Source organism: Notolabrus celidotus, chromosome 11 (assembly GCF_009762535.1).
Source record: "Notolabrus celidotus isolate fNotCel1 chromosome 11, fNotCel1.pri, whole genome shotgun sequence".
Taxonomy (NCBI): Eukaryota; Metazoa; Chordata; class Actinopteri; order Labriformes; family Labridae; genus Notolabrus; species Notolabrus celidotus.
Window position 1 is genome coordinate 4,077,066 of NC_048282.1, and position 23,721 is coordinate 4,100,786.

Below are 23,721 nucleotides of genomic sequence, written 5' to 3' on the forward strand. Positions count from 1 at the left end.
GTTGCTGTTTATCATACAGACATGATTACATGAAGAATAGAGAGGAGGAGATGAAATACACGGACGATGAGCGGGATCCTGGAAGTGCTGTAAATGCGGGAAACACAATGCCTCCGAGTGGACCAATCACAGGGCTTGTGGTCTGCATTGATTATATGGGTAGTTACATTTTGGGGGAGGTGCACGTCAGCTACATGCATAGGCCTCTGCGTAGGTACAGGAGCTACAAGGACCTCCGGCGTAGGCTACACCGTTGATTAGAAGCAAAAGTATAAATCAGCCTTAAAATACTTCAACTTTGCTCATACTCGTCAATGTCACTTCTTCATCACTGACCAATCAAAATCAAGAAGGGTTGTGACTTCTGATATCCCTTTTTTCCACAGCAATGGCAGAGGTTTGTGTTGATGAGAAACTAACAGAACTAATATATGCAAGAGTATAATTTCCAGGTCTAGAGTTGCTGCTAATTTCCTTGAATCAAAGCAAATATAAAGCATACAGAGCATTTTAAAACAAACTGAATGGTCAGTACTTTGGGAAGAGGAGGTACAGTACAACTTTTATAATGAGGCAAACAGTAAGAACTTTAAAACTGAGGTCCATTAATGGAAACAGGCCCTGACGGTTTGGTCAGCTTTGGGTAACTGCAGGTACCGAATGAAGGCTCCAGTTTTGCCATATTCTCTTCTGTGTTCTTTCTTCAGCATTCAACTTAAGCGGCATAAAAGAAAGACAATAACTGTCATTTTATGACTGATGCCCAAGTCCTGGATAGATCCAGTCTCCAGTCCACAGCCAAGCCTCACACACAAAAGCATTTCTTCTAAGAGAGGGACGGATAAAAGAACAGTGATAGAGTTAATTGAAAGGAGGAAAAGCAGACTGGCAGCCTGTTTCTGACTGAGTGCCAATTGTGAGGTGTAATATAATAAAGGAGACTGTTTCCACTGAAAGGCTTTATTGTTGGAGCTGACCGCAGAGTCCAAAGTACTGAAAAAGAGGTGTGTGTGCCTGACACACTCTTAACCATGCAGCAGTCATATGGATGTAGGCCTGCAAAGCGGTGACCTCATTCCAGCTCTTACTGTGTTCTGGTTGTGGTTTACGACAACACGCTCACAACCCTGCCACCAAGTTATTGGGTACTTTTCCCAAACAATAACAAATCTGTCACTTTAAAACTGACCCACTTGCTTAACTAACTTCATAGACATCCATTTTTTTAATTAACAGAATGTCCACACACACTTATTATACCGACAGACTAATCCTTGTTCTTTTGGAAACCAAGAAAGTTTCATTTCGGAGCTTTTGATAACTTCTAATCTGATTTATGTGCTGCTTTGTAATTTAATCTTGACAACAAATCTCATTACAAAAAAACCTTTGTGTCACTGGATTCACTCACAATTGACTTTCTGTTGAGCATCAATGCACACATCCATTCATACATCCATCAGCGTCACTGTCGGCTCATTAGTCCTTACAATGAAGAGATCCCAGTGCCAGTGTGGAGGGGCGAGAGACAGTGTGAGCACGCCAGGAAGAGAGAGGGAGAGAGGGGGAAGCCACTTTGAGTTGGCAGAGCCACGAACACAGAGAGATTGTGCTTGGCTTGGCAGTGGGCATGGCATATCTCTATCGCACACACACAGACTTCATCACTGTGTGTGTGTGTGTGTTTTGGACTCTGTTTCAAGTCCTACTGTAATGTGCAGAGATTATAGTGTTGTTGTCATAATGGAGGCTGGCATTAACTCAGCCTGGCAGGGGGATCCATCTGACTCTGACTAAATATACCTCAGACACCAGTGTTTTAGTGTGTGTGTGTGTGTGTGTGTGTGTGTGTGTGTGTGTGTGTGTGTTTCTTTGTGTGCAGAGGCATCACTAGCAAAAGTACACTTATGCAATTAGTGTCCATTTCTAAATCCTCTCCCTTTCTGTCTCTATTTTTAGGTCTCAATGCCCGTGTGTGAGGTTTTTGTCCCATCTCGGATGTAAGAGGTGAACTGAAACAGAGCTCTTCACACCAAGGAGGACAATACAGAGATTACACCTGAAATTAAGAGCTTAAAAGGAAGACTGGAGGAGACTGAAGCTTCCTGAGACCAACAACAAAAAGAGGGAGAATCTGTTTTAGGTCTGAAAAGCTTAGCTGGACCCAAAGCAGTCCAAAAAAGGAGGATTTGGGCGCCGCTGCCGAGTGGAATCAAGTTAGCCTGAAAAACCTGAATCTTTCTGGGTCAACTTTCGAAAAGAGTGCCAAGATGATGACCATGGTGATGATGATGGCGGCCATGATGGTCACCTGCAGCTCCCTGTTCCTGCTGGGTTTGGCTGCTGCCCATGCGTCCTCCAGCCCCGTCTCCCGCTCCTCTTCTTCCTCTTCATCCTCGTCATCCTCGTCTTCCTCCTCCTCCTCCAACTCCTCACCGCGCATGAAGCTCTCATACAAAGGTAAGAAGTTGTTAGGTGTCAGATTTGACTCGTGTATTGTGGTTTCTCCTTCATATGTGAGTTTTTGTCTCCCTTATTGCACATCACGCTCTTTTTATTCTCTTCACTCATCCTCTCACACTTAGCGTTTGTCATGTGAGTTTCTCAGCCACATCCTCTTCAGAGTAATTGGTTCTGATCTGCAGCCAGCGGTAATTTGTGGTTGCCGTTACTATACACAAACAGCACACACGGCTTAAACACACTGTGGCAGGGCTTTGTGTTTCATGTCCAGCTCTGTAAGTTAGAAGCAGGCAGCTCAGTGCCCAGCACAACCACATAAACCAGGGATGTGTTCCATCATTGAAAGCCAGCAATTACAGCCTGGACTAACTCAACGGGGACGTGATACTCAGTGAAGGCCATCTGCCCAGCTGAGATATGTGTTCTCTTTCAAACCTAACATGAAGCATATGGTGAAAGTTGGGAAGACAGGAGAATATTTCAATTTTAAACGGCACTGGAGGGACTTAGAGATCGTTAGGATTGCGTGCATCACTGGAACGGTGGATTTTATTTAGCTTGCAGGTATGCAGGACAAAGTGAACAGCAGCAGTCTGTGCAACGAAAAACAGGTTTCCTGCAGACCCCTTTTTAATATCTTATCCAACAATGTCATTCATTGTTAAACTAGGCATTCAGATGGATTATTATCAGTGTTGCCATTTAATGAACACTCTTTGATTGATCAATCTTTATTTGTATTGCGCCAAATCACAACAAACGTTATCTCAAGACTCTTTTACAAACAGAGCAGGTCTAGACCACTCTATGTCAAATTATGAACAGAGACCCAACACCAAGACAGGATAAGACTCATTCTGATCCCACCTTAATCCACCATGAGCATTGCACCTCACAGTATTTAGCTAGTTACAGCGGAGAGGACAAACTTCCTTTAACAGGCAGAAACCTCGAGCAGAACCAGACTCATGTTAGACAGCCATCTGCCTGGACCCAGTTGGGTCTGGAAAGAGGGATACAGGAGAATAAGAGACTTCTTCATGTTGAGAACCAATCAGGATTGAGCTTTGGTTGAAAACTGGCTCTAAAAGTGATTTCACCTAAATTTCATTTGTATTTCCACCTGCAAAAATGTAACATAGAACAACACTTTCCTTTATATCTGGTCTATACGACGACGTCAGTACAATGCATTTCATTTTTTTCATACAAAAACAACAAGCCTCATGGGATGTGTGATTTAAGGGGGTCATCCCAAGCGGCAAACTCCGGTCTCAAACGATGAAGCCAATGCGGAAGTGATATAAACTGCAATACATCGAAAATCCGCTTGAGGCTGGCTGCAGAAACACCGGAAACCACATAGATATGAATGGGAAAAAGACGATCTTTGCAGCATTAATAAACATGTTTACAGCCTGGTTCAAAAAACGGCTTGGCCCTACAATGCTAATCTCTCTAATGGCACACACTGTACGGGGGGTGAATTTTTTTCTAACGTGACGGTTAAGAAGATATTAAGATTACGAGTTTTGCCCAAATAAGGACATGACTGACGTGACTCCCGGTCGGGAACACACAGCCATTGGCTAAGAGACTCACACTACGTCACACTCTGCCTAGTTGAGTTCTGCATTACCAATATGACTGCTGCCGTAGATTTGCTTCAAAACAGCTCTCAGGAACTGATGGGTGACGTCACAGATACTACGTCCATATTTTATACAGTCTATGGGTCATCCCCTTGTTCCCACATTTTTAAGATTTTTTTTCACTGAACATTAGGTCCTATGTTCCCACATTTCAAAGTCATTTTCAAAATTAGGACTGCAAACTATGGTTTGCGTCCGGTTGCTGCGCTTCATTCGACTGATCTGACCGGAAGCTAGTCAATGCGAGGCCTCTGTGCTACTTAGTTTAGTTTGTGTATTTAAAAGGACAAAGTGCACTTACATTAAATGTCTGCAAAAAACAAAGAGATGGGTGCACCAGATTTAGCTGAAAGCTACATTTCATCTGTAGTCCATTGCTACTGGATAATAGGTTGGATGTAATTGGCTACCAAATTGGGAAAGGGGGATAAAATCTGATACAAATGTATAAAAAAAAAGGAAATGTGGGAACATAGGGCTTAATTTTGGAAAAAATCTTAGAAATGTGGGAACATAGGCAAGCTCCCATGTTAAGAAGATTAACAGGCATTGTGAAGGGAGAAGTCTAAAAGCGTACCCTCAAAAGAAGCAGAAAAGATAACACAGAACAGCCCTGACTGGAACAAATGATTCTCATATTTGAAACCAAATGATGGTATGCTTACATACTGGTGTATATCCCACCTAACAATGTAACATGGGAAATGTTGAAGTTGACCTCTGTACATGTCAGTATTAAGGATGCTAACTTCTAACATGCTAACTTGCTAAGTGCAGTATCAGTTTAACATATAAAACACTTCATGATGTATTGTAAATGATAGTTTACTCACAGATATTTCACACTTACCAATAACCCAACATGCTTTATTTGATATTTTAAATGTCCACATGTTATTTTCAACATGCTGAATAGCTAACACGGGGTCATCCCTATGTTCCCACATTTTCAAACTTAGCTCTTATGTTCCTACATTTCCCTTCAATTTAAGTCCTATCCTCCCACAAGATTTTTTGGAAGCACTTTATAGTAAATGAATGAATGAATGAATGAATGAATGAATAAATGAATGAATGAATGAATGAGTAGTTTTATTTCGATCAGCAGCAGCAGAAATCGTCACAATCACAATCATTGCAAGAAAAAATGAAGTAGGCTGATCGAAAAGGGTTTCGGCTGAGCTTATTGATGCCTAAATGTGGGAACATAGGCACGCTCCAGCTAACACAAGTTTATCAACGTGCTAATGAATAGCAATTTAGCTAACATGCAAGTCTAATTGATGCAGATAATAAATTAACTATGTCTGGCACATAAGTGTGTCTATAAAGAGCCCTAAACAGAGGATTGACGTTATTGATTTGGGCCACACTTTACCTTTATGAACCAGAAGCATCATAAGAGTAGCTGTATACTCCACCTGAACCAGAAGGTACATCTGGTTTGCATCAGTGACCAAGACATCCATCTTGACACACATTTCACAAACACCCCAGAATAAAGAGAACAAAAAAAGTAAATAAGACTTTTTTCCTCCAGCTACTCTGCAATGTAGCTTCATGTGATCCTGCAGCCTTCACTCAGATGAAAAACATCTATTTTTATACCGCTTATACCTCGACTGAAGATCTAAGAATAGCACAGTTCATTTTCTCTCCATACAGCAGCGCGGCACAATAACAGCGGCTGTCGACTTCCCCATTACTAATGTCAGAGACGTAAATAATGGATACATTTGAAGAAATGAATGCTTTAATACTGCAGGAGTGGAGTTAAGTGTGTGCACAATAAAGCTTCCTGTCACCACAATATGCTTGTGGCACAACGCTATAAAACAGGAACAGCAGACCCAAAGTCCTGATGTCAGGCAGGCGGCTACAGGATGGCGTCAGAGTCTCAATTAAAGTTATAAATCCACATTAGAACAACGGCAGACTAATAAAGCCATTTTAATGTCAAAGGCCTTGGTCTTCTTTTCTGAAGCTCTAGGTTTGAGTATCAGCAGGGGAGGATGCAGACCTTTTATTTCTTCCAGAACAGGGTTTTCCACTGGCTCAGGGTCACTATTAGACCTCAAAGTCAAGAAATACTGGAGTTTTCTAGGCACTGTTCCTGGATTTGTTCTTGCCAGTTTGGAAACGACAGAGACACTCAATTTTACTCCATTGACAGCAAATATTGTCATGACTGTCAGGGGATTTCGTCCTTCCTTTTAACAAGCTGGTGGCCTCGGGCTCTGACATGTTATCAGGATGCTCAAATTTCACGGTAATCTCTTCTTTATCAACCCCATGACTTGCAACCTTGTGGCTAACTTAGTGATTTGGATCTGACTGTGATGATGAAGATGTTTTGGAGGCCATCTGAGGTTATTTCAGTATAACTGTTTTTGATAAATGCACAGATAATGGCATGAGTGGAGTACTTTCTGTTTTGTGCATCACATCGTGGTTTTAAAGAGGCTTGTGAGAGTTTGCATGGCGTTATGCAACAGGAGGAGAGCATATCCAGGGCATTTATCCCATTTAAGAACACGGATTTGGTTGTTAACTCACATTGAGAGGTCAAACGTGGACGAACAGCTCGTTTCATGGTTCATACAAGAAACTCACACACTTTAAATCTTTCCTGTTATATGACGGTTGCAGAGGATTATCGCCACAATGATGTAACCAATCATGTTCTAAATGCTCATGTCCCTGTTTTCAGCCGTATAAAGGTTTCAATCTTTAATGGTACCATGTTTATGTAGAACACATGATAATAGTCTCCATGTTTCAAGTTCATTTTGTGCTGATGTTTCTTGATATCATATCCTCCAAGTCAGCATGTTCTCTAAAGACTGGCTCACAATGAAGGGTTTTTAAATATCAGAAATGTGGAAAATGCAAGAAAAGGCGTTTTTCGACCACTGGAACTTTACTTCTGAAGTACGTGCGTTTCGACCGCTGGACCCAGGGTCTAAATTCAGTTCAGGGGTAGATAATCTCCCCCCTGAAAAGCCCGTGCTTGGGGATAGTACTTTTCAAGGTCCCGGGACTTTCGGGGGGCAGAGCCTGCAATGCTGAACGTGTCTGATTGGTAGATTAACCGCAGTGTTTTTATTCCACCCGCCGTCCACAATAACATCACACACATCTGTGATTCACTTGATTTCTCTTTCTTTCATTAGTTTTTATTTGTTCTATCTTTTTTGTATGTGTGTGTACTTTTCAAAAGAAGAAGCTGTGATTCTCTGGGTCAACTTTTTTGCCAATTTATTTTTTTAATTTTGTTTTTGCCAAAATTGTTTTCTTCAAAATTTAAATTAAAAAAAATAAAAAATTCAAAAATATTTCTTTCAAAAAAAAAAATTTCAAATCATTTTGGTAATTTTTTTTGTTTTTTTTTTCTTTTGTCCATTTTTTTTTGTCAATTTTTTTTTGGCAAATTTTTCCAAAAACCATTCAGTCTTTGTTTTTTCCATCTGTGATTCACTTGATTTCTCTTTCTTTCATTAGTTTTTATTTGTTCTATCTTTTTTGTATGTGTGTGTACTTTTCAAAAGAAGAAGCTGTGATTCTCTTGATTTAGCAGCTTGTAACAGTAGTCTTCTCTCAGCCCACCGTGAATGCGTCTCTCCCGGTGTTACGGTTTTAAAAGTGACCCTGTAAACTGGAGACCTTCAGCTGAACGTGTCAGTGTTTGTGGAGTTTACACAGCTGTTGAAACACAGAGGGAGTTCCTGGGAATGCAAACTAGTTTAGTTTTTATTAAGATTTCAAAATATCCTCATCAGATATTTAATGATCGTCTAAAGACGTTTATGAGGGATGCATCCGGCTGAAAGTCTCCAGTTAACAGGGTCGCTGTTTAAACCAAAACACCGTCCGATCTCTGCCACAGCTTTTTGAGTTCAGAAGGATTTTAAAGCCGTGTTGAAAAGTCTTTGCTACTCGCGCTTATCTCCTCTCATTCAGTTGATTCAGTGAATTTTCAGTTGATTCAGTGAATCCATCTGTGATGAAATATAGCACCATCTAAAACAGCGCGAGTTCCGGGTAAAGTAGTTCTAGGGGCTAGAAGACTGTGGAATTCTTGGTCCTAAACTCTACAATATGACAACCAAAAAAGACAAATTCAACTGTTTTGTTTTACAGCATTTGTTGGTGAATGCAATCTGTTATTGCATACCATGTTGTGATGGCCTTATTATGGCATTTAGAGTCCAGACTCTCTGAACTGGAAATCTTGCAAATGTTTCATGGTCAAACATAATTCGGTAACACTTTACAATAAGGGTCCCTTAATTAGCGTTAGTTATTGCATTATTAAGCATTAATTAACAGTTTAATAATAGTTTAATAATCGTTATAATGTATTACCTAACATTAACTAACACATTAGTTAAGTTAGCAGTTAATTAATGTCCACTGCTCAGAGTTAATTAATACATTATTAAGCATTAATAAAAGTTACAAAACTTAATTAGTTAACCATTAGTGAATGCTTTCTGGACCCTTATTGTAAAGTGTAACACATGCATCACTTGAGTAACACATTATAAATGCTAAACTGCCTCATAAGCATTACTTAACCATAATTAAGCATTAGTGAATGCTTTTTGGACCCTTATTGTAAAGTGTAACACATGTATCCCTTAGGTAACACATACTCTGAAGCAAAATGAGTTGAAATGTAGTTGAAGCAGCAACATATACAGAATTCAACACATTTTATTTAGAATAAAACAGATAATCACAGATAACATCTCAACTGGCACAGAGAAGTACGGTGGCCCTGAGAGCTCACAGCACTGCAACTTAAGAAAACACATGCAAAAAGACAAAACACAAGAAAATTAAGAAAACATCTTCATCAATTTGACAACACATGCGCAGCATTTAGAAAACGCAATGCAAAGACCACAACACAATACATTAGAAAAACGTGCTGCAAATATACAGCAACACAACAGAAGTGTTTCCAGAGGACACTTAAAAGTGATGCACACGCTTATGCTTATGCTGATGCTTATGAGGCAGTTTAGCATTTATAATGTGTTACTTAAGTGATGCATGTGTTACACTTTACAATAAGGGTCCAGAAAGCATTCACTAATGGTTAACTAATTAAGTTTTGTAACTTTTATTAATGCTTAATAATGTATTAATTAACTCTGAGCAGTGGACATTAATTAACTGCTTATTAATGCACTAACTACTGTGTTAGTTAATGTTAGGTAATACATTATAACGATTATTAAACTATTATTAAACTGTTAATTAATGCTTAATAATGCATTAACTAATGCTAATTAAGGGACCCTTATTGTAAAGTGTTACCCATAATTCTGAGGAAACAAACATGGTGGACGATGGAATGGTTGTTAGCTAAATGTTGTTAGCTGCTGGTGCATCCACTACCATAACAATCTCTGTTGAACTCCTCTCCTTGTCACTTGGTGCCACAAATCAACACATTAGTCCTCCATTGCTGACGTCTATTTAAATGTATGCTTTTGGGTTTACCATTGTTGCAATGGCTGCGTTTGTTGTGCTTCCTTCTTGGTCAGTTTGCTTCCTGATTGGCTATGGTTTCATTCCATGTGACATTTCACAGCGTTCACTGTCCTCAGGATTCCCCCAGAGATCAGGATATCTGATCCTAAATATTGAACATGTTTAATATTTAGAATTTCAAATCAGTCCAGCCACGAACGTCTTTTAAGCACAACAGGGAGAGTAAAATTACTCCAAACGTAGCTCACACTACAGGAAAATGTAATGATGATGATTTAACAATAATCTTTAGGACCACCAAAAGTCTAGACTTTTGCAGGAAAGGGGGGGTTGGACCCAGAGCAGTATCAGCCAAATTATCTTCTAGTGTGACCCCTGCTAAAAGATGTCCAGTGACCCTTAAAAGGTGTTAACATGCCATTGTACTTCAGGCTGCTTATAAAGGTTGCTTAAAGCTACAGTGAGGAATTATCTAGATTTCTGAAACCATGACCACTCTGTCAGTCAGTCCATTTCTATTTATTTGGAGCAAAAACACAACAAAAGCCACCACAAGCAAGCATATGGTAGCACTGACACGGAATAACTTCCTTTTAATAGGCATAGATCTCGAGCACAACCAGATGTGTTGGTGAACCGTCATCTGCTGCTTTAACCATATCCAATGTTTGCATGCACACAACATAAACAGGATACTTGAGTGCATATAACTTGTGAAATTGAAGGCTGCAGCCATCTTTAATCTTGTATGTCTGCGTTTTCAGAGCTGCAGCAGTTCCATGGAGTGCGGCGGTTCGAGCTAGAGCGGTCCTGCTGCTTCTCCGCGCTGCTGCTGGACGAAGAGAGAGGCCGTCTCTTTGTCGGAGCCAAGAACTTCCTGTTATCACTGTCATTGGACAACATCGCCAAGCAGGAACACAAGGTTGGTAAAACCTGAAGGGAAAAAAGAATCAAAATAAACACAGATCAGGAACTCTTTTTGTTTTCACTCTACATATGGACTTACAATATTTAACTGCACAACAAGAGAGTGAAATAGTATTGAATCTACAGCAAAGTGATGGATGGTGCAGCACACACTTATATTCTACAATCTACAATGAGACTTTATACACACGAGAGAATTTCAAACACACTGCAGTTCATCAAACAATATGGAATAAACCGAAACACTTGATCTAAGTGATGACTTAGGTCACAGTGCTGGTAAGTAAATCTCTTGGTAATAGGGACTATTGCCTAATTAGAAACCTTATGCGCCTGATTTTAAGACTTGTGTTTTTTTATAAACATCAATGAGATTATTCTGGCAAATGATGAAAATGAGGAAGACTTTTTTTTTCTAACCAGTGCCACGTTGTTTCCTTTCTCGGAAATCATTCATTGCTGTTGGGCCACATGCTTAGAGAGTTTGTTTTATGTGGACAAAGACGCATGGCACAAACAATAATAGTCAAAAGTTGGCAAGTTGTATCAAGATGCCCCTTGTAGGAGCAGGAAGAGAAATGTGGAGAACATAGAGAAAGGTAGAGGATCAAAGACATGAAAAGAGAGCATCAGTCCAAGGAACATTGGGATTTACCCAAAAGAGACACATCGAGTGACACCTGTGTTCGGGGTATGTGATTGTCATAAGTTATGTTTAATTTTAACATTGGGGTGCACATTGCATTCATTTCCCAACATGATTGATATCATAGAGGGGGAAAAAAACAGTACACAGTCTTCTGCAAACATCTGTTCACAGCTGTTTGGGGTAAATGACATGCTTTGTGAGTCAGATCTAAAGCCTTGGTTGCGTGAGTTATATGGCTCAGCTTGATTTATGACTTGGATGTGTGGGTTCTTTATAGCTGAAGCTGTTTTCAGTGTAATGGTGTCCTCCTCCTTTACAGTAAAGAGGACACACGGATAGAGGACGCAGAATCAGGTGAGACAAGATAGGAGGGAAAAGCAGAGAAGTGAAGATTGACAGAAGTGTGAAGTAGAGATTTATTTATCCTGACTTGAGGTGTTCTTTGCTCAAGGGCGAACAACTTGGCAGCAAAGGATCACAGAACTCGTCGGCGAGCATCCGGCAACATTACAGCCTGGAGATAAGAAACCTGTTGAGGGCTTTTGTTGCAGCCGGCAGTTAGCAGCTCGTTCAGAACGTATTTGAAGTTGAGAAACAGTCTAAGAGCAGGTCACTGGTTTGCAGAGAGCTGTTTGTGGAAATGAATCAGGGATGTGGTGCTTCAAGATACATCCAGAATACCAGATTATCCAACCTGAGGAGTTGACCCATGAGAGTCCTAGATATCCTTAAACAGGTTTTAAGATAAGCTGCTTTGAAAATTAAGAAACATATTGGAACATCTAGAAGCGAACAGGTATCTGTGTTTAGTCTAGTTGAGACTGAACTCCTGCAATGAACCATGTTAGCTAGTTGTGCACATGTGCAGGCTGATTGCACTTCAATGTACATTACAGCTAAAAGATAGCAAAAAATGCTAACGCTGCTAAATCAGATTTTGATTAACCCCTAATTTGTGTGTTTTTGTAAAAAGGCTGTAACCAGCTTTTGGCAATATATATTTGTTAAGTAAGGATGCTCTTACCTTGTTTTCCATACATGCTGCTCACAGAGATCAGTATCACCACAGCGTCTCTCTCTCTTTGTCTCTCTCAGTCTGGCATGTACTCAGGTGTAAGTAGATGTTTATGGCTGTCAGTGTGCTCTGTGCCTATCTCTGAGACTTTCCATCAACCACCCAGATCATCACAATGAATGATTCCCTCTCTGAATCATTTTGAATTTTATCTTTTTATGTCATGCAAAAACAAAACTGGTAATTCCAGTCATGTTACACAAAACCACATATACCCCATTTATACATAGACTTTATGTATCCAACCCAAAGCTTTACAAAATATTTTTTGCCAAAGCAGATGTATTGTTAATTCATTAAATGATGTAAACAGGTGTTGTATGTGTAACCAAGCTAGGGCTGGAAAGGGATTTCTGGGTTTAGAAGATAAAATACCAACAACACCACCTTGGGACTTTCACCCAAAGAGTTTTAACAATATACTTATTTTTAGTTAACGACCCTTTAACAGAGGGTTTCCCCTTTAACAATACACAGGTTAGTCCACAAACGAATACAAAGGCATGGTTTAGAAAAAAAAATATATACAATCTTTATTTAATTGGCAGACAAATAGTTTTAAAACACAATAATAATTACTACTTCAACCATGAACAGACACACCAGAAATCAGTGTTGGGACACCGCTAACTGCAGCCAGGTTATCTGCATATAAACACGGCACACTCACGACAATAACACACATCTAGTTAATAAATTAGAAGCATGCAAAGAACATGAAAAAGCCTGACAGTAAACTGTAGCTACAGCCACGGCTGCTTACACAGCCTGGACAGGGATACTTCAACACTGTTACTGAGTAGAGTCTTTAAATCACACTGTTACTGAGCAGAGTCTTTAAATCACACTGTTACTGAGCAGAGTCTTTAAATCACACTGTTACTGAGCAGAGTCTTTAAATCACACTGTTACTGAGCAGAGTCTTTAAATCACACTGTTACTGAGCAGAGTCTTTAAATCACACTGTTACTGAGCAGAGTCTTTAAATCACACTGATACTGAGCAGAGTCTTTAAATCACACTGATACTGAGCAGAGTCTTTAAATCACACTGTTACTGAGCAGAGTCTTTAAATCACACTGATACTGAGCAGAGTCTTTAAATCACACTGATACTGAGCAGAGTCTTTAAATCACACTGTTACTGAGCAGAGTCTGTAACTCAAGACAAAAAGAGACAAAAAGACAAGCAAAAAGAGACAAAAAGACAAGCAAAAAGACAACAAAAAGACAACAAAAAGAGACAAAAAGACAACTAAAAGAGACAAAAAGAGACAAAAAGACAAGCAAAAAGAGACAAAAAGACAAGCAGAAAGACAACAAAAAGAGACAAAAAGACCAGGCAAAAAGAGACAAAAAGACAACAAAAAGAGACAAAAAGACAAGCAAAAAGAGACAAAAAGACAAGCAAAAAGACAACAAAAAGAGACAAAAAGACAAGCAGAAAGACAACAAAAAGAGACAAAAAGACCAGGCAAAAAGAGACAAAAAGACAACAAAAAGAGACAAAAAGACAAGCAAAAAGAGACAAAAAGACAAGCAAAAAGACAACAAAAAGAGACAAAAAGACAAGGCAAAAAGAGACAAAAAAAAGAGACAAAAGGACAAGCAAAAAGAGACAAAAAGACAAGCAAAAAGACAAGCAAAAAGAGACAAAAAGACAAGCAAAAAGACAACAAAAAGAGACAAAAAGACAAGGCAAAAAGAGACAAAAAGACAACAAAAAGAGACAAAAAGACAACAAAAAGAGACAAAAAGACAAGCAAAAAGACAAGCAAAAAGAGACAAAAAGACAAGCAAAAAGACAACAAAAAGAGACAAAAAGACAAGGCAAAAAGAGACAAAAAGACAACAAAAAGAGACAAAAAGACAACAAAAAGAGACAAAAAGACAAGCAAAAAGAGACAAAAAGACAAGCAAAAAGAGACAAAAAGACAACAAAAAGAGACAAAAAGACAACAAAAAGACAAGCAAAAAGAGACAAAAAGACAAGGCAAAAGTGGCAATCTGCAACAAAATACATGAACGTTAACCACTTACATACAACACCAAACACACGGCACATTAAGATAAAAAAACAAACAGTTGAGGTTTACCCCGGCCGTCCGCGACCCTATCACGTCACTACCTTATGCTCGTACCGCGTACTATATGCGTTGCCGGCACACAACGATCCGCCAACCCGAAAGGAACACCGTCCTGGAATAAAAGTGAAAGTTACTCACATGTACGGACATTGAAAACACACGCGACTCGTACCTGCTCTCAACCCGGAGCTCTGCAGAGACTGAAGGGAGCTCCGTCACTCAATTTTATCCCCGCAAACAACCAGGTAACTGCAGGTGATTGGTTCCCACCCAGCTGTGGGGCATGAGCGCTAATCAGCCGGTTACATATGCATATTTAATGTGGTTGTAGCCATAGACTGTATAAATAATGGACGTGGTATCCGTGACGTCACCCATCTGTTTCTGAAGCGCTGTTTTGAGGCCAATCGGCGGCAGCAGCCATATTGGAAATGTTGAACTCAACCAGACTTCTGTTGAGCAATTGTGACGCAAAGAGGCGGGGTCTGAGCCTCCTAGCCAACAGCTACAGTGTTCCCGCCTGTCAGTCAAGTCATCTGTGCCTCTCGTAATGGAAAACTCTTAATCTTAAAATCTTCGAAATTGCAGCCTGTGCAGTGTAAAGTGTGTGCTGATAGAGAAATGAGCTATCCAGACTACACTCGTGAACCAGGCTGTAAACATGTTTATTTCTGCTGTAAAGATCGTCTTCTTTGAATTGGTGTGTATGTGGTTTCCTGTATTTCCAGAGCCAGCCTCAAGTGGACACTCGATGAACTGCAGTATTTAGCACTTCCGCATTGGACTCATATTTTTAGACCGGCGGTTGCCGCTCGTTCCAGTGTCATAAAACTCTGCACTTCAATGCAGAATCTTTAAAAAACAGACAAAGAGGGGAACATGATTGCTGTAAATAAAACTTAGACTATAGAGAAGCTATTGGATCCAGATTATGGTTGGATAATGGAGATGCAGGCTAATGTGAGCTCTCTGTGCTTTGTTTCAGATCTACTGGCCTGCTCCTGTCGACTGGAGGGAGGAGTGCAACTGGGCCGGCAAGGACATCACTGTAAGTGTTTGGACACTAATTTACCTTACCAAGTCTTTCCATGTCTCCTTTCCTTTATTTTCCTCGAGTTCATAGACATTTACAGATCCTTGGATCCTGGAAATGCATTTTTACGTTCCTCAGAAACTGTTCTGTGGGGAATAAACGCAGCCAAAGTGTTACGACTCAAGAAGATGTTTTACTTTGGTTAGTTTGCTCTCACAGCTCTACAGACTGACTGTATCTGAACCCAAACCAATGAGGTAATCCATTTAAGAATCACTCCTCCTGAATCTGCAGACATCACACACGCAGAGCTAAATGAAAAGGTCCGAGGAGCTCCTCATGAAGGAGGCTTCACTCCACTCCTACGCAGCTCGACACAATGCTACCTTTTAATCCACTGCAGTCATGGGAGTCATCACAAGACAGAAACACAGCGTTTAAACAGATCAACATGTAATAAAAAGGTGCAACCCTCCTACTGTGGACCTGCCCTGTGGTGAGATCACTTCCTCAGAATGTGTTTGTTTGAAACCCCACCAGACTGAGATCTGCCCAGTCTGATGCAAGACATGTTTGTTTTAACACAACAATATGAGAATAAGTGGCTTTGTGCTTTCTATAGAAGAGAAACATATTAAATGATGTTTCAAAAAGAGACGTGTATTTGATTTAAGCATTAGATAAACTAGGTTAGCACAGCTGAGGATCTGCCGGAGAGGACCTGGTTTCATGTTTGGATTTTTACGAGGTTTCTGTGACAGCAAATGAAAGGGATAATATGAAATACTGTTACTCTCAGTGGTGCTCTCCAATAAATTACTTATAACTCGGGAAGTTTAAACGGGACCCCGGGACATAGGAGCTTTTTGTATCTCTAATTCACCTTGAGTACTAGAATGAATGGATCTTAAATATGGTCAGAAGTCAAATGGAATCTGTTCATTAGTAAACATATTAGATTACATCAGGTCACAATCCTTCTCTTATTTTATTTAACATGGAAGACCTGATGGCATGTCCCAATGATTATATTACTCAGGTATCATGTCACAAGTTGAGCAATTTTAAGAGTTACTTCGATGAAAACATGAGTACAAACTGTATCTCAAGTCTGCTTTTAATGTAGTGACTGTAAAGGATAATGCTTATGTTAAGTGGTTGATTTAATGAACATACTGCAATGCTTTGGGACCATAAGCAGGGGCGTGTCAAGACTGTTTTTGACAGGGGTAGCCCAACTGTGACACCAACTTATGTGGGGGTTGCATGAAGTGAGTGGATAGTTTTTATTTACCCTTCCTGTCTCCTCTAATCATATCTAACCACTGATATGATCACCTCATACAGGTGTAATATTCCTTTATTCCATTATTTCTCACAGACGAACTTTTAATGCAGAAATTGGAGAGTGATGAGATAATGTATTATGCCACCCACAGTCAGACCTGCAGGTAGACCGCCTAATGGAGAGGATGGTTAGAGGGCCAAAACTTGCTTGCAGGTATCGCTCCAGTGGATAGTTTGGATAGTTGTTGATAAACTGTTTCTTCTTCTACACACCTCTTTCATCAAATAATGCATGAAGTATTTTTTCTGCTATTAAAACATAGACTGTATAAATAATAGATGTAGTATCTGTGATGTCACCCATCTGTTCCTGAGCGCTGTTTTAAAGCCAATTGGCGGCAGCAGCCATATTGGAAATGTTGAACTCAACCAAGCATAGTGATTTAAGTGGTGGGGTTTGAGCCTCCTAGCCAACAGCTATGTGTTCCCAACTGTCAATCAAGTCAGTCATGTCCTTATTTGGGCAAAAACTTGTAATCTTAATATCTTCTGAACCGTCGCGTGCAGTGTGTGCCGATAGAGCAATTAGCTTCGTAGACCCAAGCTGTTTTTTGAACCAGGCTGTAAACATGTTTATTTCTGCTGTAAAGATCGTCTTCTTTGAATGGGTGTGTATGTGGTTTCCGGTGTTTCTGCAGCCAGCCTCAAGTGGATTCTTGATGAACTCCAGTTTACTGCCTCACTGAAATAAACTCCTGGATGCAAACAAACTTTCTCAAACTCAATTGTAATAAATCCGAAATTCTCATCATAGGCCCAAAATCCCTCACTTCCACCTGCCAAGACTTCTCACTCACTATTGATAAATCCACTGTTGCAGCATCCACCCACATCCGTAACCTTGGTATAATTTTTGATCAGTCACTTAACTTTCAACAACACATTAACAATATTTCAAAAACGGCTTTCTTCCACCTCAAAAGCATCGCCTGTCTCCGCCCCTCCCTTTCCTTCACAGCAGCTGAAACTCTCATCCACGCCTTCATCACCTCAAGACTCGATTACTGCAATAGCATCCTTTACGGTACACCCAACACCCTCCTCAACAAATTACAATACATACAAAACTCAGCTGCACGCCTCCTCACTCACTCCCGCTCCAGAGACCACATCACCCCAGTCCTCCAGAACCTACATTGGCTTCCCATCCCCTTCAGAATACAGTACAAGATCCTACTCATCACCTATAAAGCCCTCCATAACCTAGCTCCCTCCTACCTCACCGACCTTCTGCAGCCATATAATCCCTCCCGCAACCTCCGCTCCACCAACGCCAACCTCCTCACCCCTCTCACCAAACCCAAGCACCGAACCTGGGGGGACAGGGCCTTCTCTGTCGCTGCCCCCACCCTCTGGAACTCTCTCCCCCAACACCTCAGATTCTCTCCCTCACTCACCAAATTCAAATCCGGACTCAAAACACACCTTTTTACAAAGGCTTTTAACCTATAATTGATTGATTTTTTTCTTGTTTTGTTTTATTTTGCTGCCTTGCTTTTCTTTGCTTTTTTGCACTGTTTTCCTTTTGCTTTCCTATTGTATAATTGTATTTTACTGTAAAGCACTTGGAGAACCTTATAAAGCGCTTTTATAAATAAAATGTATTATTATTCTTATTATTCTTATTCTTTTTATTATTATTATTATTATTATTATTATTATTATTATTATTATAACACTTCAGCATGGGCTTCATATTTTGAGACCGGATGTTGACGCTTGTATTTAAAGTGCCAACAAAAGAGATTGTGCTGCATTTAAATACAAAGAAATCCACAAATAGCCAAATGCAAAACAGCCAAAACTGCACTACTCTCTGGAAGCCTCTTCCACTGTTGCCATGCTACAAAGTTGGCAGAGTTGTCATTATTGAGTTTAGTGAGGTTTCTCTCTTCAAAATGACACATGGCCATATGATGGGGACCCCAAATCTGACCCACAGAGTTGGAAATGGAAAAACAAGAAATTACCCAGCAACTTAACCCTTAAAGACCTAGACCATTTATTGGGGTGCCAGACTCTCATGAGTTTATTTTGAATATGCTGAATGAGACAAATGTAGTATCATCCTGGAAAGCTGAGAATGTCCGTTGGACCTGAGTTTTTAAAGCTTGTTGATAGGATTAGTGGTTCAAAAGTTAGCAAACATTTAAGAACAAGTAGCCGCCGGTGGCTGTCTAGGTCTTTGAGGGCTACAACAGAGCAGGAAGTCGCAGTTAGGATTGGTGAATCTTCTTGAAAGACCGTAACAAACTTAACACCTACCAGACTTCACAAACTGGGCAGATCTCATGTCCCTCTTGAATCATTTATGTGTGACTTTTTGAACAAGCCATTCAGAGCAGGCAGCAGTCTCATCCTGGGAGTACTCCAACACATACACTACCAGTCAACAGTTTAGAAACACCTCCTCATTCAAGGGTTTGTGTTTATTTTAATGATTGTAAACACTGTAGATTAATACTGAAGACATCAAAACTATGAAAGAACATATATGGAATTATTGAATGAACCAAAAAGTGTTAAACAAAGCAGAATATGTTTTATATTTTAGATTCTGTAAAGTAGCCCCCTTTTTCCTTCATGACAGCTTTGCACACTCTTGGTATTCTCTCAGTATGCTTCATGAAGTGGTCTCCTGGAATGGTTTCTAATTAACATGAGCCTTGTCAAGAGTTCATTTGTAGAATGACTTGCCTTCTTAATGTGTTTGAGACCATCAGTTGCGTTGTTCAGAGGTAGGGTTAGTACACAATGGATAGCCCTATTTGACTACTGTTGTAATCCAGATTATGGTAAAACCAGATTATTTCATAGTTTTGATGTCTTCAGTATTAATCTACAATGTTGAAAATGATTAAAATAAATAAAAAACATTGAATGAGAAGGTGTGTCTTTGCTGGCTTTGAGGGGCACCTAAATTGGCCAATCAGATTCAAGTGGGGGCCTATGCCACCACTGGCCACCTTCTATGTAGACATGCCCCTGACCGCTAGTCACCCTTTCTGCTTCCAGCTCACCAAAAAGAAAAATAAGTTCTTCTTTGATCGTCAGAGGACAAACACATGGTTTCTTAAAATATGCAGAGTAAATACAGTATGTGATTATTATGTGTCTAAATGTGATATTCTGCGTGAGCATGGCGTCTGGGCCGAGCAGCTTCAGCTCCACTGACCGACATGTCGAGGCCACCAGCAGCCTTTAGACCACCCAGGATTACATCACACACAATTAGCAGCTCTCCATGTGTGTGTAGCACAGTTACTCCCCGTGACCGAGTGCTGACACGCCACTCTTCTGACTTTATATATATACACACTGTATAAATGTTCATGCTTCTGAGGGAGTGCGTGTGCAGTAATTCATGTATGTAAGTATCCAAAGCATGTGTGTCTCTTTGTATGTGCGTTAAACAAACCCTTCATCAGTGTGATTACACAGCTGTGTCAGACAGACAACGAGCTCCATTCATGCTACACTCCAGGCTCCAGTTTCACCTGACCAGGAGTCGGTCTGCATATGTGTGTGCTCAGATGTGTGTGTGTGTGTGTGTTTGACAGGGTAACAGTGGAGACACTGAGTAGAGGAGAGAATTAGTGACACTGCTTGAGATGAAGAAGAGGAGAGAGGAAGAGATAAGAGGAAGGGTTTTTCCCCCGGTCTCTTTGGCCTTTAAAATGTTATTTTCATCCTTTGTTAAACACTCACTCCCCTTTATTCCTTTGACTTTTAGTATCTGTGTGAACACCCACACACTGACCTCACACTGTTGACCCTAATTACAAAGATGTGTGTTTCTTTGAGGCTACCATCTTTCTCCTCCACTGGCTCTCTTCTTTGTTACTTTTCATCACTCCTTCTCTCTCTGGACTCCTTCAGTGCTCTCTCTGATTCACGCAAGTTTTGTTTGGGAATTTCAAGTCACTTCAGATGTTTACAGCACGTCATATGTTCTTGTTTGTTTCCCTTCATGAAACAACCGTGGGCTTTAAATGTTCCGCTTACTTTATTTATACCTGTAGGTAAACTGGTTTTGCAGCTAGTGAGATGTTAGGTCATTACAGAATTAGCTAAATGAGCTAAACATGCTAAATTATCCTTAAAATAATGTAACAATAAAAATGATAAAAATCATTAGAGATGATAAAAAGATAAAAGTGCTAAAGGTTCCATTTAAAAGCCATATCAGAAAACAATCAACCAATAAAAACTACAAAAACTATAAAATCACATGAATAAATAAGAAAATCTGGGCTTAAGTCTTTAAATTGGAGTTTGAGTCTGTATGAGAAAGGAAAGCTGAAAGGAGAGAAAGGAAAGGAGAAAGGAGGAACACAAAGGACTTCATAAATACAGAAGACACTAACACAAGGACGCCAACTTCTCAGTGATGCCGGTCGCTGTGTGTGCATGCGCCCAGACCAGGACACAAAGTGACAATCTTTTCTCTTTAGTCTTTTGCATCTAAAACTTAAAAAGGCTGTGTGTGTCTCTTTACACTTTGTACTCACTTTAAATGACAAAAAGTAACATGTAGTGAACGGGGATACACATGATAACATACTGTACACACCGTCTGTCAGGGTCTGTTTTGGCGCTCCAACAGACAATCAATCAATCTTTATTTGTATAGCGCCAAATCAAAACAAACGTTATCTCAAGACTCTTTTACAAACAGAGCAGGTCTAGACCACTCTATGTCAAATTATGAACAGAGACCCAACACCAAGACAGGATAAGACTCAGTCTGACCCCACCTTAATCCACCATGAGCATTGCACCTTGCAGTATTTAGCTAGTTACATCGGAGAGGACAAACTTCCTGTAACAGGCAGAAACCTCGAGCAGAACCAGACTCATGTTAGACAGACATCTGCAGAATAAGAGAGAGAGGGAGAGGTGATAGTGATGAGATGAGTAGTAGTAGCTGTTGCCGCTGGAGTCCAGCACGTCCGTATCAGCTGGAGTCTGGAACGTCCACAGCAGGAGGACGTCTACGGCAGCTCAGAGGAACCTACGAGACAAGGGAGCTCAGGGACTCCAGAAAGGTCTATGGTTAGTAACTTTAATGGGACAGGTAGAGTTAAAGTAAGTGATGAAGGGGTTGGGGGGAAGGGGGTGAGATAGGATCCCAGTGTGTCAGTGCGCCAGTTCCCCCAGCAGTCTGAACCTATAGCAGCATAACTAAGATCTGGTCCAAGCCTGATCCAGCTCTAACTATAAGCTTTATCAAAAAGGAAAGTTTGAAGCCTACTCTTAAAAGTAGAGAGGGTGTCTGCCTCCTGGACCCTGACTGGTAGATGATTCCAAAGCAGAGGGGGCCTGATAGCTGAAGGTTCTACCTCCCATACCACTTTTAGAGACTTTAGGTACGACCAGCAGGCCTGCATGTTAGTGTTCTAGAGGGGTAATATGTGATTCCGTCTCTTCCAATTGGATTCCTCTATGAATCATTTATTCAGTATCTGAGCAAATCCTAAATTTAAAAAGGAGGATTCAAGGGTGTTAAGCCAGACTTACTTTTGATCTCTAATTGGGGCAAACATGGGGGGGGGGGGGGTGATAGAAAGATATGACAGCATTGTGTTGTGTCTGAAAGCTTTTGCATCATCAGCTTACTTACACATTATTTCTACAAGGTTAGCTGTCTTAGACTGAAATGCAAAGAATGTAACTAGAATATCTCTTTAAGCAGACAGAGCCAGGCTGTACGCTCTCTTATTTCACTGTTTATGCTATGCTAAGCTAAAGTAAGTGTCCCTGCAGCTGTTTAATGTTTGAGGGCAGCAACAAAGCAAACAAATGTATTCCAGCTTTGTACTATTCCTTTAACTTCTATATGTTTCTTTTTCCCCCCTGGACTATTTTTGGAAGTATTATAAAAGAACACTATCAGCGCACACTATCATAACAGTTGTGATTCATGTGGACCGCCTATCAAAGCAACGACATTAAGATAAGTTAGAAACATTCATTACTCACACACACACACACTGACCACAGGAAAGACACTTAACAAGCACACATAAACACACACAGAGTCAGAGGCAGTAAACAGTTAACAGTCCACCCAGACACTCAGTGTGAGTCAGCATTTTTAGTGACGCGTCATTGTAGAGCTATATTTAAACCTACGAACAGAGAGGACTGAGTGTTTGCACTGACATGCTATCGTCACCAGTCACCAGTTTTGACAAACAATAGTCTTTTAGTATAATGACCACCTGTCAGGGTGAGTCTTCAAGTTATCCTAAAAGAATAACCAACTACTGCAAAGTTAAACACAGAGGCTGTCAGGGAGACCAGGGAGACCTTCCTGTGCAGCACCAACAAACCCACCACATACAAATCACACTGACAGGTTCCTCTGGGGCTTCTGCTCTGAACATCTCACAACCTGTCGTACGACAGCGAGTCAACACAGAGCTTTGGAACCCAAGGATTAGTATTAACTTCTACTACCTGGTCTTTATCAGGACCACCTCAGGATCAGAACACACATGCATGAGCCTGGACTGTGAAGAGTCAGCCGACATTCCAGCGAATGACAAGTTGGAATGCCCCTAACAGCGGGCAGTATTGTTGTTGATACACAATCACCGCTCCCTCTCTCTCTTATTCTCCTCCATCCCTCTTTCCAGACCCAACTCGGTCGAGGCAGATGTGTGTCTAACATGAGTCTGGTTCTGCTCGAGGTTTCTGCCTGTTAAAGGAAGTTTGTCCTCTCCGCTGTAACTAGCTAAATACTGCAATGTGCAATGCTCATGGTGGATTAAGGTGGGGTCAGACTGAGTCTTACCCTGTCTTGGTGTTGGGTCTCTGTTCATAATTTAACATAGAGTGGTCTAGATCTGCTCTGTGGAGAATCTCACAGGTGATCCTAATATCTGCTGATTGGTGAGGAAACCTGTGAACTTGATTTGGATCTCTTTCCAAACAAAGACAATAAAACCTTTTAGTAAATTGAATCTAGTAAATACTGGATCT

General features: G+C 40.5%; 1 protein-coding gene and 1 long non-coding RNA gene across 3 annotated transcripts in view; one reads left to right on the plus strand and one right to left on the minus strand.

Annotated features, from left to right (window-relative positions):
* sema3b (sema domain, immunoglobulin domain (Ig), short basic domain, secreted, (semaphorin) 3B) overlaps positions 1 to 23,721 on the plus strand; it is a 152,174-nt gene that overhangs the window by 95,883 nt on the left and 32,570 nt on the right. For both annotated transcript variants that reach the window (XM_034696207.1, XM_034696206.1), the window contains exons 2-4: positions 1,960 to 2,460; positions 10,382 to 10,539; positions 15,340 to 15,402. In XM_034696207.1, coding sequence (XP_034552098.1) covers positions 2,271 to 2,460; positions 10,382 to 10,539; positions 15,340 to 15,402 — 411 coding nt within the window. In that variant the 5' untranslated portion in view covers positions 1,960 to 2,270. The remainder of the gene's footprint in view (positions 1 to 1,959; positions 2,461 to 10,381; positions 10,540 to 15,339; positions 15,403 to 23,721) is intronic.
* LOC117821729 lies at positions 10,118 to 12,439 on the minus strand. Its single transcript, XR_004633028.1, has 2 exons — positions 12,218 to 12,439; positions 10,118 to 10,550 (listed from the first exon to the last, which is right to left on the minus strand). It is a non-coding gene; the product is annotated as an uncharacterized LOC117821729 (long non-coding RNA).